This window comes from Globicephala melas, chromosome 7 (genome assembly GCF_963455315.2).
Source record: "Globicephala melas chromosome 7, mGloMel1.2, whole genome shotgun sequence".
Lineage (NCBI taxonomy): Eukaryota > Metazoa > Chordata > Mammalia > Artiodactyla > Delphinidae > Globicephala > Globicephala melas.
Window position 1 is genome coordinate 114,549,045 of NC_083320.1, and position 18,087 is coordinate 114,567,131.

Sequence of the window (18,087 nt, forward strand, 5' to 3'; positions counted from 1 at the left end):
CCTTCGTCCCCCAGTGCTCACATCTTACACAATTATAGTACAATATTAAAATCAGGAGACGCACATTGGTACAACGTGCATACACAGTTCTATGTCACTTTATCACACAGCTAGAGTCCTGAACTGATGCCACAACCAAGATAAAGAAACATTCCACTAGCACCAAGAGCTCTCAGGCAATACTCCTCTACAGACACACCTCTCCCACCTTCAACATCCCTAAACCTCAGCAACCGTTAATTTGATCTCTCTCTCTCTAATTTTGTTGAGAGTGTTACATAAATGGAAGTATACAGCATATGACCTTTTGAGATTGGCTGTTTTTATTCAACATAATGCCCTTGAAACCCACCCAAGTTGTGTGTGTCAACAGATTTTTGTTTTCTATTGCTGAGTAGTATTCCAAGGTATGAATGTGTCACAGTTGGTTTAATCATTAACCTACTGTAGGACACTGGTTTTTTTCAAGTTTTTTGCTATTACTAATAAAGTCACGAACAATCATGCACAGGTTTTTGTGAAGACATAAGTCTTCATTTCTCTAGGATAAATGACCATATATACGATTGCTGAGTCACATGCAAATGTAAGTTTGGCTTTTTTAAGAAGCTGCCAGACTATTTTCCATGGCAGCTAAACCGTTCTGACGCTCCCCAAAGCAGTGTTTGAGAGATCCAGTTGCCCCACATCCTCCCCAGCATTTGGAGTTGTCACGATGTTTTATTTCAGCTGTTCTCACAGGTGTACCGTGATGACAGCTCACCAAGGTCTTATTTTGCATTTCCCTGATGTCTAGGGATGTTGAACTTTTTTGTGTGTGTTTACTTGCCATCTGTATATCCTCTTCGGTGAAATGTCTCTTCATGTCTTTGGTTCACTTTTCTAACTGGATTATTTGTTTTCTAAATGTTGAGTTTAGGAGTTCTTTATATACACTAGATATGAGTTCTTTGTCAGATATGTGGTTTGCGAATATTTTCTCCCCATCCATAGCTTGGCGCTTTTGATCCTTTTAAGAGGGCCTTTCCCAGAGCAAAACGTTGTCATTTTTATAAAATTCATCTTATCGGTTTTTAAAAAATGGATCATGTTTTTGGTGTCACGTCTCATAAATCTTCTCCAATCCTAGGTCTCAAAGATTTTCTGCTATGTATTTCTAAGTTTATAGTTTTACATCTTATGTTTACATACACCATCTATTTTTGAGTTAATTTTTGTATAGGTATGAGGTTTAGGCCAGGGTTCATTTTTTCACCTGATATCCAGTTGATCCAGCACCATTATTAACACTACTCTTCTTTCACTGAACTTCTCTGGAATCTTTGTCAAAAATCAGCAGGCCACAGCCATGCACAGCTTCTTCTGAGCTCCCCATTTTGTGCCACTGATCTGCATGTCTGAGGTTCTGCCAACGCCATGCGGTCCTGTTTACGGCAGTTGTAACCCTTCAAGTTGAGCAGAGCAAGTACTCTCACTACTCTTCTTTTTCGAAATGGTTTTTTAGCTATTCTAGAGCCTCTGCCTTTCCATATAAGTTTTAAAATAATTTTGTCTGTATCTACAAAGGATTTTCTGGAATTCTGATACAAACTGCATTAAATTTGTATATTAATTAGGGAAAAACAGATAACTTTGCTGAGTCTTCTAATCCATGCACACAGCATGTCTCTCAATTTATTTAGCTCTTTTTTGATTTCTTCCATCAACCACTCTATGTTTTAAAATTTAACCACTGTTTTTAAAAAATGAAAGATTTATTCTAAAGATCTGGATTTCCAGCTTCTCTTGAAATACCTGAAGATCCAGCAATGCTATCTGGCAACAAACGGCTAGAGCTAGGTGGTACCTGCCCCTCTGCCTCCTTTTTGCAGGCAAAAGTGATATGCTCCCTACTTCACCACAATTCCTCTACCAATCAATGTGTCAGCTACAATTTATCACGGTGCTGTCTTTTTCTGTCTCTGTATCTATCAAAAATGAGAAAAGAAACCATACCAAGCATGTAGTATGATTCAAAAAAAGAGAAAAACCATACTTCTTCTTGGAAATAAATAACACTCCCATGTCTTTAATATGCATGCCATCTCGCTTCCCTTTTGTTCTCCTGATTCCTGTAGCTTTTTGATTTTAAGACTGAATATTATTCCTTCAAAATAAATCATACAAGGCTTCCCTGGTGGCGCAGTGGTTGAGAGTCCACCTGCTGATGCAGGGGACACGGGTTCGTGCCCCGTTCCGGGAGGATCCCGCATGCCGCAGAGCGGCTGGGCCCGTGAGGCATGGCCGCTGAGCCTGCGTGTCCGGAGCCTGTGCTCCGCAGCGGGAGAGGCCACAGCGGGGAGAGGCCCGCATACCGCAAAAAAAACAAAAACAAAAACAAAATAAATCATACATGTTCTCTAGCAAATCGTTATCGTTAATTCCAATTAACAATTCTGCAAATTCTTATTGTACTAACCTAAAACCACACAGTATCAAAAGAAGAATTCCTTCTTGCCTGGCTTAAGATATATTACTTCCATGCTGGAAAGTTCTATTGTACAAGAAAATTACCCCAAATCACCCTTTTTTAAAAAACCATTGATGTATACAGTTCTGCTGCCATAAGGCAACTCTTTACACATCCTGTTATTTCTATGAGAGAGTTTCCCAAAATCCTTCATCAAGAAGGAAGGATTCATTAAATTACCATAAAGTTTTTTGCAGAGTCATACAATGAGATTTAATAACAACGTTTCACCAACAGTATAAAAGATAATAAATTTTCAAAAACAATATTATCATAAAGACTTGAAGAAAAAGCATGCAAATGAATACCATCATCTGTTTTTCCTTAAGCCACAGGTTGTTTATTTGCTAAAGAAGAGTTATTACTAAATAAGAGTCCATAGGTGGGCTTCTGGAATACCTGAATTACCTATACATGTGCACGGAATGTTATATGTACGTGCCTTTTTCTAGGGAAAGCATCCATAGATTTTGTCATCATAACTCAAGGTTTAAGATCATCACTGGACTATATAAAATGATACTAAATTAAGTTTAGATTTGAAAATAGAAACAGGGCAGTATTGTGCAGTCAACTAAAAACAAGGGTAACCATATATCCTAGTATGCCAGAATAATCCTGGTTTAGGCCTACTATCCCAACCTCTCCATCCAGTAAGTCCACCTCTGGCACTCTACAGTGGCCTGGTTTAAAAAGTGAAGAAACAAACAGAAAATTTGAATATAACTATAACAAGTAAAGAGATTGAGTCACTAATCAAAAAACTTCCCAGAAAAGCCCAGGCCCCAGATGGCTTCACTGGTGAATTCTACCAAGTGTTGAAATAAGAATGAACACCAATCCTTCGTGAGAGCTTCCAAAAAATAGACGAGAGAAGACTTTCCAATTCATTCTGAATGAAACCAGACAAAGATATTGCAAGGGGGAAAAAACAAAAAAAACTATAGACCAATATTCCTTATGAATATGGACTTCAAAATCCTCAACAAAATCAAATCAAGCAACATATGTAAAGGATTATATGCCATGACCAAGTGAAATTTATCCCAGAAATGCAAGAAAGGTTCAACACACCAACAAAAATGTCAATGTAATACATCATATTAATAGAATACAGGAAGTATACCATATGATCTCAACAGATGCAGAAAAAGCATTTAACAAAACCCAACACCCTTTCTCGATAAAAACATACAAATAGGAATAGAAGAGACCTTCTTCAAAATGATAAAGGGCACCTATAAAACTCCCACAGGTAACATCATACTTGATTGGTGAAAGACTTAACGCTTTTCCCCTAAGATCAAGAATAAGACAAGAATGTCCACCTTTACCACTTCTATTCAACATTTTGGTAAAGGTTCTAGACAGGGCACTTAGGCAAGAAAAAGAGATAAAAGAAAAAGAAATAAAAGGCATTCAGATTCAAAAGGAAGAAGTAAAACTTACCTCTTTTTGCCGATGACATGATCTTATACATAAAACACATAAAAACGAATACGTAAGTTCAGCAAGGTTGCAAGATACAAGATACATATGTGAAAATGAATTCTATATACTAGAATCCAAACAAAATACAAAAATGATATCAAGAAAATCACATATTACAATAGCATCAAAGGAATAAGAGTAAGTTTAACCAAGAAGGTGAAAGACATGTAAACTGAAACTTTAAAACACTGTTTTAAGAAATATAAAGACCTAATACATGGAAAGACATTCCGTGGTCATGTATAATACTTATCATTGTTAAGATGATGATACTTCCCAAATGGATATACAGATTCAATGCAACTCTGGTCAAAACTCCAATTGCCTGATTCACAGAAAGATAGCCAAGATGAAAAGGCAGAGGGCTATGTACCAGATGAAGGAACAAGATAAAACCCCAGAAAAACAACTAACTGAAGTGGAGATAGGCAACCTTCCAGAAAAAGAATAAAGAATAATGATAGCGAAGAGGATCCAGGACCTCGGAAAAAGAATGGAGGCAAAGATCGAGAAGATGCAAGAAATATTTAACTAGAAGAATTAAGGAACAAACAAACAGAGATGAACAATACAATAACTGAAATGAAAACTACATTAGAAGAAATCAATAGCAGAATAACTGAGGCAAAAGAACAGATAAGTGACCTGGAAGACAGAATGGTGGAATTCACTGCTGCAGAACAGCATAAAGAAAAAAGAATGAAAAGAAATGAAGACAGCCTAAGAGACCTCTGGGACAACATTAAACGCAACAACATTCGCATTATAGGGGTCCCAGAAGGAGAAGAGAGAGAGAAAGGACCTGAGAAAATATTTGAAGAGATTATAGTCGAAAACTTCCCTAACATGGGAAAGGAAACAGCCACCCAAGTCCAGGAAGTGCAGAGAGTCCCATACGGGATAAACCCAAGGAGAAACACGCCAAGACACACAGTAATCAAACTGGCAAAAATTAAAGACAAATAAAAATTATTGAAAGCAGCAAGGGAAAAACCACAAGTAATATACAAGGGAACTCCCATAAGGCTAACAGCTGATTTCGCAGCAGAAACTCTACAAGCCAGAAGGAAGTGGCAAGATATACTTAACGTGATGAAAGGGAAGAACCTACAACCAAGATTACTCTACCCAGCAAGGATCTCATTCAGATTCCATGGAGAAATCTAAAGCTTTACAGACAAGCAAAAGCTAAGAGAACTCAGCACCACCAAACCAGCTGTACAACAAATGCTAAAGGAACTTCTCTAAGTGGGAAACACAAGAGACGAAAAGGACCTACAAAAACAAACCCAAAACAATCAAGAAAATGGTAATAGGAACATACATACTGATAATTACCTTAAACGTGAATTGATTAAATGCTCCAACAAAAAGACACTGGCTTGCTGACTGGATACAAAAACAAGAGCCATATAAATTCTGCTTACAAGAGACCCACTTCAGACCTAGGGACACATAAAGACTGAAAGTGAGGGGATGGAAAAAGACATTCCATGCAAATGGAAATCAAAAGAAAGCTGGAGTAGCAATACTCATATCAGATAAAATAGACTTTAAAAAAAAGAATGTTACAAAACACAAGGAGGACACTACATAATGATCAAGGGATCAATCCAAGAAGAAGATATAACAATTATAAATATATATGCACCTCAATACATAAGGCAACTGCTAACAGCTATAAAAAAGGAAATCGACAGTAACACAATAATAGTGGAGGACTTTAATACCTCACTTACACCAATAAACAGATCATCCAAACAGAAAATTAATAAGGAAACACAAGCTATAAATGACACAACAGACCAGATAGATTTAATTGATATTTATAAGACATTCCATCCAAAAATGGCAGATTACACTTTCTTCCCAAGTGTACATGGAACATTCTCCAGGATAGATCACATCTTGGGTCACAAATCAAGCCTCAGTAAATTTAAGAAAATGGAAATCATATCAAGCATCTTTTCTGACCACAATGCTATGAGATTAAAAATGAATTACAGGAAAAAAAAATTAAAAGCCACACACACATGGAGGCTAAACAACACGTTACTAAATAACCAAGAGATCACTGAAGAAATCAAAGAGGAAATCAAAAAATACCTAGAGACAAATGACAATGAAAACACGATGACCAAAACCTACGAGATGCAGCAAAAGCAGTTCTAAGAGGGAAGTTTATAGCAATATTATCCTAACTCAAGAAACGAGAAAAATCTCAAATAAACAGTCTAACTTTACACCTAAAGGAACTAGAGAAAGAACAAACAAAACCCAAGGTTCACAGAATGAAAGAAATCATAAAGATCAGATCAGAAATAAATGAAATAGAAACAAAGAAAACAATACCAAAGACCAATAAAACTAAAAGCTGGTTCTTGGAGAAGATAAACAAAATTGATAAACCATTAGCCAAACTCATCAAGAGGGAAGAGGACTCAAATCAATAAAATTAGAAATGAAAAAGGAGAAGTTAAAACAGACACCGCAGAAATACAAAGCATCCTAAGAGACTACTACAATCAACTCTATGCCAAAAAAATGGACAACCTGGAAGAAATGGACAAATTCTTAGAAAGGTATAACTTCCCGAGACTGAACCAGGAAGAAATAGAAAATATAAACAGACCAATCACAAGCAATTAAATTGAAACTGTGATTAAAAATCTTCCAAGAAACAAAAGTCCAGGACCAGATGGCTTCTTCACAGGCGAATTCTATCAAACATTTAGAGAAGAGCTAACACCCATCCTTCTCAAACTCTTCCAAAAATCTGCAGAGGAACGAACACTCCCAAACTCATTCTATGAGGCCACCATCACCCTGATACCAAAACCAAACAAAGATACTACCAAAAAAGAAAATTAGAGACCAATATCACTGATGAATATAGATGCAAAAATCCTCAACAAAGTATTAGCAAACAGAATCCAACAACACATTAAAAAGATCATACACCATGATCAAGTGGGGTTTATCCCAGGGATGCAAGGATTCTTCAGTATATGCAAATCAATCAATGTAATACACCATATTAACGAACTGAAGAAGAAAAACCATATGATCATCTCAATAGATGCAGAAAAAGCTTTTGACAACATTCAACACCCACTTATGATAAAAACTCTCCAGAATGTGGGCACAGAGGGTACCTACCTCAACATAATAAAGGCCATGTACGACAAACCCACAGCAAACATCATTCTCAATGGTGAAAAATTGAAAGCATTTTCTCTAAGATCAGGAATAAGACAAGGATGTCCACTCTCGCCACTTGTACTCAACATAGTTTTGGAAGTCCTAGCCACAGCAATCAGAGAAGAAAAAGAAATAAAAGGAATACAAATTAGAAAAGAAGAAGTAAAACTGTCGCTGTTTGCAGATGACATGATACTATACATAGAGAATCCTAAAGATGCCACCAGAAAACTACTAGGGCTAATCAATGAATTTGGTAAAGTTGCAGGATACAAAATTAATGCACAGAAATCTCTTGCATTCCTATACACTAATGATGAAAAATCTGAAAGAGAAATTAAGGAAACACTCCCATTTACCATCACAACAAAAAGAATAAAATACCTAGGAATAAACCTGCCTAGGGAGACAAAAGACCTGTATGCAGAATACTATAAGACAATGATGAAAGAAATTAAAGATGATACCAACAGATGGAGAGATATACCATGTTCTTGGATTGGAAGAATCAATATTGTGAAAAAGACTATACTACCCAAAGCAATCTACAGATTCAATGCAATCCCTACCAACAGCATTTCCTACAGAACCAGAACAAAAAAATCTTAAAATTCGTGTGGAGACACAAAAGACCCCGAATGGCCAAAGCAGTCTTCAGGGAAAAACAGCAGAGCTGGAGGAATCAGACTCCCTGACTTCAGACTATAGTACAAAGCTACAGTAATGAAGACAGTATGGCACTGGCACAAAAACAGAAATATAGATCAATGGAACAAGATAGAAAGCCCAGAGATAAACCCACGCACATATGGTCAACTAATCTATGACAAAGGAGGCAAGGATATAAAATGGAGAAAAGACAGGCTCTTCAATAAGTGGTGCTGGGAAAACTGGACAGATACATGCAAAAGAATGAAATTAGAACACTCCCTAACACCATATAGAAAAATAAACTCAAAATGGATTAGAGACCTAAATGTAAGACCGGACACTATAAAATTCTTAGAGGAAAACACAGGAAGAACACTCTTTGACATAAATCACAGCAAGATCTTTTTCGATCCACGTCCTAGAGTTATGCAAATAAAAACAAAAATAAACAAATGGGACCTAAAGAAACTTCAAAGCTTTTTGAAAAGCAAAGGAAACCATAAACAAGATGAAAAGACAACCCTCAGAATGGGAGAAAATATTTGCAAACGAATCAACAGACAAAGGATTTATCTCCAAAATATATAAACAGCTCATGCAGCTCAATATTAAAAAAGCAAATAACCCAATCCAAAAATGGGCAGAAGACCTAGATAGATATTTCTCCAAAGAAGATATACAGATGGCCAAGAAGCCCATGAAAAGCTGCTCAACATCACTAATTATTAGAGAAATGCAAATCAAAACTACAATGAGGTATCACCTCACACCAGTCAGAATGGGCATCATCAGAAAATCTACAAAGAAGAAATGCTGGAGAGGGTGTGGAGAAAAGGGAACCCTCTTGCACTGTTGGTGGGAATGTAAATTGATACAGCCACTATGGAGAACAGTATGGAGGGTCCTTAAAAAACTAAAAATAGAACTACCATATGATCCAGCAATCCCACTACTGGTCATATACCCAGAGAAAACTATAATTCAAAAAGACACATGAACCCCAATGTTCACTGCAGCACTATTTCCAATAGCCAGGTCATGGAAGCAACCTAAATGCCCATCGACAATGAATGGATAAAGAAGATGTGGTACATATATGTGATGGAATATTACTCAGCCATAAAAAGGAATGAAATTGGGTCATTTGTTGAGACATGGATGGATCTAGAGACTGTCATAAAGAGTGAAGCATTTTCTCTTCTCAGAAAGAGAAAAACAAACATCATATATTAATGCATGTATGTGGAACCTAGAAAAATGGTACAGATGAACAGGTTTGCAGGGCAGAAATTGAGACACAGATGTAGAGAACAAACGTATGGACACCAAGGGGGGAAAGCAGCAGGGGGTGGGGGTGTGATGAATTGGGCGATTGGGATTGAGATGTATACGCTGACCTGTATAAAATTGATGACTAATAAGAACCTGCTGTATAAACAAACAAGCCAACAAAGAACTCCAATTGCCTTTTTTGCAGAAACAGGCAAGCTGATCCTAAAATGTATACGGAAATATGAGTAACTCAGAACAGCCAAAACAATCTTAAAACAGAAGAATGAAATTGAAGGACTCACACTTTCCAATTTCAAACTTACTACAAAGTTAAAATAATCAAGACAATGTGGTGCTGGCATAAGGATCGACATATAGATGAATGGAACAGAACAAAGAACCCAGAAATAAACCTGTGTATCTACTGACTTTCAGTAAGTGTGCCAAGACCATTCAATGCGGAAAGAATAATCTTTTCAACAAGTGGTGGTGCTAGGACCACTGGATATCTGCATGTAAAAGAATGAAGTTTGACCCCTACCTTACAGCATATACCAAAATTAACTCCAAATGGATAAAGAAGAAAACATGCCTAAATCTTTGTGACTATGGAATAGGCAATAGTTTAACTCTTACAACTCAACAATAAAAAGGAAATAACCCAATTTTAAAGTGGGTAAAGAATCTGAATAGATATTTCTCCAAAGAAGATATACAAATGGTCAATACACACATGAAAAGATGCTCACATCTTTTCCATTAGGGAAGTGCAAATCAATACCACAATGAGACCACTTCATACCAACTAGTTAGAATCAAAAAGAAGGGGAAATGTTGTGTTAGTGAGGATATGCAGAAATTGGAACCCTTATACACTGCAGATAGGAATGTGGAATGGTGCAGTCACTATGGAAAACAGTTTGGCAGTTCCTCAAAAAGTTATACAAGAAAGTTACCTTATGACCCAGTAATTCTACTCCTAGATACAGATCCGGAAGAACTGAGAATTATGTTCAACGCAAAAACTTGTACACAAATGTTCACAGCAGCATTATTCATAATAGCCAAAAACGAATAAACTTAAATGTCTATCAGTGAGTGAATAAAAATGTGGTATATCCCTACCGTGGAATATTACTCACCTATAAGGATCAAGCACTGACACGTACTACAACATGGAAGAACCTTAAAAACATTATGCCAAGTGCATCTCCAGACTCAAAGGCCACATATTACATAACTCCATTTGTATGAAATTCTCAAAACAGGCAAATCCATACAAACAAAAGATTAGCCTTTGCCAGGGGCTGTGGGGAGGAATGGGGAGTGACTGGTAAATAGTGAGCCTCTGGCTATAAATGACACTCTAGGGACAAGTGGCACAACTTGAATGGGGTCTGAGGATTAGATGGTGGTAATGTCACAATGATAACTTCCTGGTTTTGATGACTGTATTGAGTTATGCAGGAGAACATGCTTGTTTGTAGGAAATTCAGGGGTAATGGGACATCCTATCTGCAACTGTCTCTCAAATGGTTCCAGAAAAAGAGCTATGGAAACCACTTAGTTTACATAGATGATCTTGGCCAAAAATCCACATGATCTATCACGTTCATTATCTTCACCAACAAACTGAACTGTCGTAAAGCATCAATTTTGTTTAATTCTGGGGTTAAATCTGGCCACGCTCTGAATAACTGACACTCATCTCTATGTTCACTTATGTCACAAGACTGTTATGGAAGCAAGTGAGTCAGCACTTTAAGAATACCTAAAGTGCTATCTAGAGTTCATCTTCCATAGCTTTCATCCACCAATTATTGTTCTTCCAGCTCAATTCACAAAGAGTATTTTAGTGACGGCACAAGTAGAAACTGAAAAAAACGTAAGACTATGTAAATTTAATCTTAAATGCCTAGATTTCTGAGCATTGGGAGGGAGAAACTAAAACTAAAAAAAGTAGGGATTAAAAATTCTAATGCTGGCTTTACCAGACACTTGTTATGACCAGAAGAAAAGCACTATATGTGTATCGAATGAGAGGAAAAAATATGGGATCCAGTAATTCAGTAATTGCTGATTATTAGCAAAGAATAAGTATTGCAACTTAGGAATGGCTGCATGTCTGCTTCTTTCCACAATTACTTAAGTACTTTAAGAAATGGAAAGAAAGTACCTGAAACGTAACATTGGCACACTTCTACCTCTTTTCCCACACAACCCCTCAAAAAACAAGAGGCTGTGTGATTTCCCCCAAAATGATTTATTCTTTTCAGCTGGTTGTAAGACTTTAACTCCATTATTCTAGAGATGAGAGTTTAATGATATTCAACTCACCAGTTAACCAAGCCTTTATCAAACTAAGTAGCAGAGGAGAATTCAATTCAGTAAATGGTCTTGTGGGCTGTTACCACATGCTGGGTAACAGAGGTTAACTAAGACTCATTCCCTGCCCTTAGGGGGTTTCCTCTAATAGACAAGAAATAAGGTTCAAAAGAAGAATGAAAGACATGCCTCCTATACTAAATCTATTAAGCGATCAGAACTCTGAAACTATGGAAAACAGCTTTTCAAAATTTTTCAGGTTTATGGGTGCACACATATCCAGATTTTTTAAAAACAGAAAAATTCAATCACCCTGTTTTGTAACCCTTTTTATTTTTTCATCATTCATGTCCATTAGTATACTTAAAAATAACTGTTTTTAATGAGTTGCAGGTATTCCACTGTAAGGACGTATCAAAATTTACCTAACCAATACCCTGTAGCTAAATGCTCATGCTTATTTTTTTTTTAATTGGGGATCAGGGGAAATCAAGAAAACAGCTGCAACTAACATTATTAACAGCTGTACACTTAGCTAAGATGCTCTATAAAACCATCCTAGGAGTTCATCTCCAAGACATGTGGGTTTATAAAGTATCTTACAGAGGTATTCCAGTTAATTTATCAATCATCCCAAACGCCTCCCCACCACCGAAAACTCACTCCAAAACGAACCTGAGAATTCTTATTACGCAATATATTTGTCCCTATGGGTCGGGTCCTAAACACTGCAATTACTATGTCACTAAACACACACACACACCATCACAAACTTCCAGAAAACAAGCCTTAAGGTCTGGATATCCTTCTCCCTGCTCCCTCCCTCTCCCGGCTACTGTGAATGCCCTACTCTAGGCCCTAATATTACTTTGATCCCCGAAGTGTGTGCACTGACTCTCCCTGACTTCGTTCTCTGCCCACTCCAAGCAATCCTACACAATATTCAGATGTAAAACTTCCTGAAGAAAAATATAACCTCCCTGCCTGAAAAATCCCTAATCCCAATTATTAGAGAATAGTGCCAATTTATTATTAACATTTTTGCTATTCAGTTTGGCCACGAATCCACCTTCCAATCTTAACTACTACTCTCTTGCAAATACCCTCCAGTCAAATCCTAGTAAAGTACTCAATTCTTTGAGAAGCCTCCAACTTCCTGCCCTATTACATATGCTGTTCTCTCATCTGAAATGCACACGTCAAAGAACATCTAGATAATCAGAGATCTGGAAGGGATACCCTAGTCCTCTCACCTTAATTTGCAAACTAGGAACTTCTGTCACTCATCCACCGAAGAGCCCAGAAACCTCCCATCCCAGCATCCTCAAGACACAGTGGTAACTCTAGTTTGCCCGAGACCAATCCGCCAGCTGAGATTTCCAAGTCTCATCTGCAAAGATCATGCTCCAGCAATTTGGCTTAGGGCCAGAACTCTTTTTTTTTTTAAAAAACAAGCACTTTAGGTTATTCTTAAGCAAGGGGTCAAAGCTTCAGGCCATAATAAGAAAAGCACAGGAAAAAAGAAGACACTGAGTATATGTATAGCCTTGTAGCACTTAGCACATCATCTGACAATTTTCATTTCTGTCCCCATTTTAGAGCCTCCAAAAAACAGATACTCACTGCTACTTGTGCCGAATCCATAAATCTCAGTCCAAAATAGTCGCTTTCAATAAGGTCCAAGTGGTACATAATCTGATCAAACAGCTCTTGTCCTTTGGCTTTTTTCTGAAATGGCAAGAAAATAAATCAGTAAGTGACTCATAAGATCAACAAGTCTGAACTGAAGATTGTTTTAATTATACAAGATCTCTTAAAAAAAAAATAGTTGCAACACCAAGTATTACTATGTAGCCAGTTATGGGCAAGATACCATGGTTTTCCAATAAACCATTTAAGGCCAAAAGAGAATTTGTGATCTATTATGTGCTTTGCTGGATGGTGTCACTTCCTATCAAGCAACAAATATTACTGTGTACCTAACACTATGTGTAAGAAGAAACTCTTGCTTGTCAATTTTTAGGGTCCCTACTTTAAAGGAGCTTTATAATAACTGGAAAGAGAAAACAAGAAATCTTAGAACACTTAAGCACAAACCATGTGGAACTGACTATATCTGCCAGAGAAGAGAGAGTCACTGACACTAGAATCATCAGTGAAGGCTTGAAGATCGGTCTTAAACCGGAAAGAATGCAGGGTAGGAAATAGCAAAAGCAGAAATGGAAGGTGGGAGGGAAAATGGACAGCAAGAAAACTACTGATAAACTCAGGAGACACCAAACTGGAGGGAGTCAGGGTGATAACAAAGAAGCCTGCGCAGAAAAAGCAGGTCGCAGAGTGTGCTCTCAGGGCCCCTGAGGGATCCCCAGATGAAAGATCCACACGGTCCCAGGATTCTCCTCACGTACCCTCAATCAAAACAACATACTGCAACAGACTGAATGCAGGAGCAGATGAGAGAATCTAAGTACTGGTCTATTAAATCAAGCATTAAAGAGACTGGCAAAAGTGCATAAAATAATGCTACTCTTCTCACTGCATTCTTTTGTTGTTTAGTAAGAGTTATTTTTCATGAAAATGTTACTTCTGTTAACCTATAAGGGGTATATTATTGCTATTTTTAAATTAACCAGTAAAGTTTTTCTTTAATTTTTCAGGGTTTTTGGGGGGGCCACACCCTGCAGCATGTGGGATCTCAGTCCCCTGACCAGGGATCAAACCCGCGCCCCCTGCAATGGAAGCACGAAGTCTTAACCACTGGACCACCAGGGAAGTCCCTAATTTTTCTGTTTTAATTTCTAATATGGTAACTATCCATAAATATAACCTTTTAAGTAAAAGCACTGTTGAGATCCTCAATTTTCATGTATGTTGTATCCATGCCCCTCCCCGTAGTTTTAAATTATTTAGAATATTTCCCATAAAAAATGTAGATTTTTTTAATTAAATCATCAATTTCTGCCTTTTAACTGACAACTTGATTATTTCGACTTGTCCACCGCTTTTTCTGCACTTTCTACATCCTTTCTATTTGGTAAACTCTCACCCCTTTATGAAGACAGAACTTTACCAGGGCCTCATGCCCCCGGCCTCCCCTCCACCCAATCCTCATCAGGTTTTATGGATATACTTCCTCTATTTTTCTTTTCTTTGGTCATGGCTAATTTTTTTTAAGACAACAATTTTACCTTGGTATTCAATCATTCTTTACATGTCTTGCACATGTACATTACACATACCTAGCAGCATCTGCTAGATTTCTCTCTTCATTTGAGTTTTTCCTCAAGAAATGTTTCCCATGTGGGACTTTCTATGTTTGAGAATATTTTAATCATGCTCTTATACTTGAATGACAGTTGGTTGGATATAAAATTCAAGGTTCAAAGTTACTTTCTGTCAATACTCTATCACTCAAAATACATTACTCTATCACTCAAAATATATTACTCTATCGTCCTCCTACAGTCTATGTTGTCACTGAAAAGTGTGATGTCAATTTCAGCTTCCCTCCCCCACCCCCCCCCCACCCCCGCCGCACTGTGCAGCATGTGTGAGATCTTAGGGATCAAACCTGTGCCCCCTGCAGTGGAAGCTCAGAGTCTTAACCACTGGACCGCCAGGGAAGTCCCTCATTCCTTTTTAAAGCTGAATAATATTCCACGGTACGTATACAGTCGGCCCTCCATACGGCAGGTTCCGTATCCTTGGATTCTGGTATCTGCAGCAGGTTCTGGAACCAATCCCCCACAGACCCCGAGGGACAACTGCGGGCCATTTTGTTTACTGACTCATCTGTTGATGAGCACTGGGTTGTTTCCTCCTGTTGGCTACTGTGAATAATACTGCTGTGAACAGTGGTTTACAAGTATCTGAGTCCCTGCTCTCCATTCTTTTGGGTACATACTTAGGAGTAGAATACTGTAATTCCATGTTTAACTTTTTGAGATGCTGCCAAACAGTTTTCTGTAGTACCTGCACCATTTTACATTCCCACCAGCAATGTACAGGGTTCCACTTTTTCCACATCCTCACCAACACTTGTTATTTTCTGGATTTTCTTTTTTTGTGTTGGTAATAGCCAATCTAATGGGTGTAAAAGGGTATCTCATGTGGTTTTGATTTGCATTTCCCTAATGCCTACTGATGTTAAACATACTTTCATGTACTCACTGGCCATTTGCGTATCTTTTTCGGAGAAATATTTATTCAAGTCCTTTTCCTATTTTTGATTTGACTTGCTTTTTTGTTGTTGAGTTGTAGAAGTTCTTTATATATTCTCTATATTAATCCATTATCAGATACACAATTTGCAAATATTTTCTCCCATTCTGTGGGTTGTCTTTTTACTCTCTTGATAGTGAGTGTCCTTTAATGCACAAAAATTTTTAATTTTGATGAAGTCCAACTTATTTATTTTTTCTTGTGCTGCCTACATTTTATTGTCATATCCAAAAAAACATTGCCAGATCTAATGTTATGAAGATCTTCCCCTATGTTTTCTTCTAAGAGTTTCATAGTTTTAGCTCTCACACTTAAAATTTTGTCATTCTGATTCTACACCCACTCTGATGTGTCCGCGTCTTCCTCACAACCAAGCAATTAACTCAGTTCTCCAAGGAGACTGACTGCGTGTCAGACAAACTCAATTCTCACCCTATCTCCCTGGAGAGAGCATCAGACTCCACCAGTTAAGAGCTCAGCCCCACAAGACTGCTCCCACTTCCGATGCCAATCGCAGGTCCAGATTGCTACTGGCTACCGGCTTCTCATGACCCCCTCCCTGGCTTCAATTAACTTGCTAGAACAGTTCACAGAACTCAGGAAATCAGTTTACTCACTAGATTAACAGTTTATTACAAAGGATTATCAGCAGATACAAATTATCAGCCAGATGAGGAGATACACAGGGTGAGGTCCCAAACACAAGAGCTTCTGTCCCAGTGGAGTTTGGGACCCAGCACGTGGAAGTGTTCTGGTTCACCAACCCAGAAGTTCTCCAAACTTGTCCTTCTGGATCTTTACAGAGGCCTCATTAAATAGGCATGACCGATTAAATCACTGGCCACTGGGGACTGAACTCAATCTCTGGCCCCTCTTCCCTCCCAGCTGGGGTGGGGCCGGGGGTGCCAGCTTCCAACCTCCTAATCACATGGTGAGTCCCCCCAGTCAACCAACCCCTATCAGTGGGCTTCGTTAACATAACAAAAACACTTTTAGGGCTCTCCTGACTTAGAAAATTCCAAGGGCTTTAGGAGCTCTGTGCCAGAAACAGGACAAGGATCAAATATATGTTTATTATAAATCACAATACCACAGTCGTCTTTGATCCATTTTGAGTTAATGTTTGTATATGGTGTAACATAACAATCCAACTTCATTCTTTCGCATGTGGATATTCAATTTTCCCAGCATCATTTGTTGAAAAGACTCTTCCCTCACTGAGTGGTGTTAGCACCTCTGCAGAAGATCATTTGACCATGTATTTGAAGGTTTATTTCTAGACTTGCCATTCTGTTCCATTGGTCTGCAGGTCTGTCTGTATGCCAGAACCACACTGTTTTGATTACTATAGCTTGGTAATAAGTTTTCAAATCAGGACATGCAAACTCAACCTTTTCCTTCTTTTTCAAGACTGTTCTGACTATTTGGAGTCCCACGAGATTCCATATGAATTTTAGGATGATCTGTCCTATGCTATGTGTGCAAAAAATGGTCTTGGAATTTTGATATGGAGTGCACTGAATCTACAGATCACTTTGGGTAGTGCTGTCCTCTTAACAATATTAACCTTTCAATCCATGAACGTGGGCTATCTTTTCTTCAGATATTCTTTCAGTTCAGTAATGTTTTGTAGTTTTCAGTGTACATGTTTTTTGCCTCCTTGGTTAAACTTATTCCTAAGTAGTTTATTCTCCTTGATGCTATAGTAAAGGAATTATTGTCTTAATTTCATTTTTGGATTGCTCACTACTGGTGTATAGATGTGCACTTGATTCTTGTTGGTTGATCTTGTATCCTGCAATGTTTCTGAATTCTTTTATTAGCTCTAATAGTTTTACTGTGGAATCTTTAGGGTTTCCTACTTATAAGATCAAGTCATCTTGAACAGAAGTAATTTTACTTCTTCCCTTAGAATCTGGATGCCTATCATTTCTTTTTTCTGCCTAACTGCTCTGGCTAGAACTTCCAATACCATGTTGAATAAAAGTGCTGAAAGCAGGCATCCTTGTCTTGCTTCTAATCTTAGGGGAATAGAGACTTAACTTCCATTTCTTAACTTTTCTCTTATGCTTCCTATTTTGTACTTTCTTTCCTCCTATGAAAAGAGTTCCTAAATATGATCTTCCCACTCACTAATTTGTCCTTTATTTTAAATTTGTCTCCTTATTTTGCTATATTCATTAGGATGAATAAGCTTCTCTGGATTATGTGTAACAACAGAAAGAGCTCAACCCTAGTCTGTATCAGCTCCATTTAGCTCTGAGAAATTAGTGGGGGTGTAGATGAGTCCTAGAGGAGAGGCCCAAGAATCAGAAAACCATAGTCAATCACTTCCCATTCAACAAACAACTTTTCAGGTCTGTGATTCACTCCCATTCCAAAGGGAAAGGGAAAGGAATACTAGATACATTCCTTTC

The 18,087-nt window shown here is 37.8% G+C and overlaps 1 protein-coding gene across 3 annotated transcripts in view; it reads right to left on the bottom strand.

Moving 5' to 3' along the window:
- Positions 1 to 18,087, bottom strand: part of EPB41L5 (erythrocyte membrane protein band 4.1 like 5) — a 145,351-nt gene that overhangs the window by 112,917 nt on the left and 14,347 nt on the right. For all 3 annotated transcript variants that reach the window (XM_060301523.2, XM_030849649.3, XM_030849645.3), the window contains exon 3: positions 13,073 to 13,177. In XM_060301523.2, coding sequence (XP_060157506.1) covers positions 13,073 to 13,177 — 105 coding nt within the window. The remainder of the gene's footprint in view (positions 1 to 13,072; positions 13,178 to 18,087) is intronic.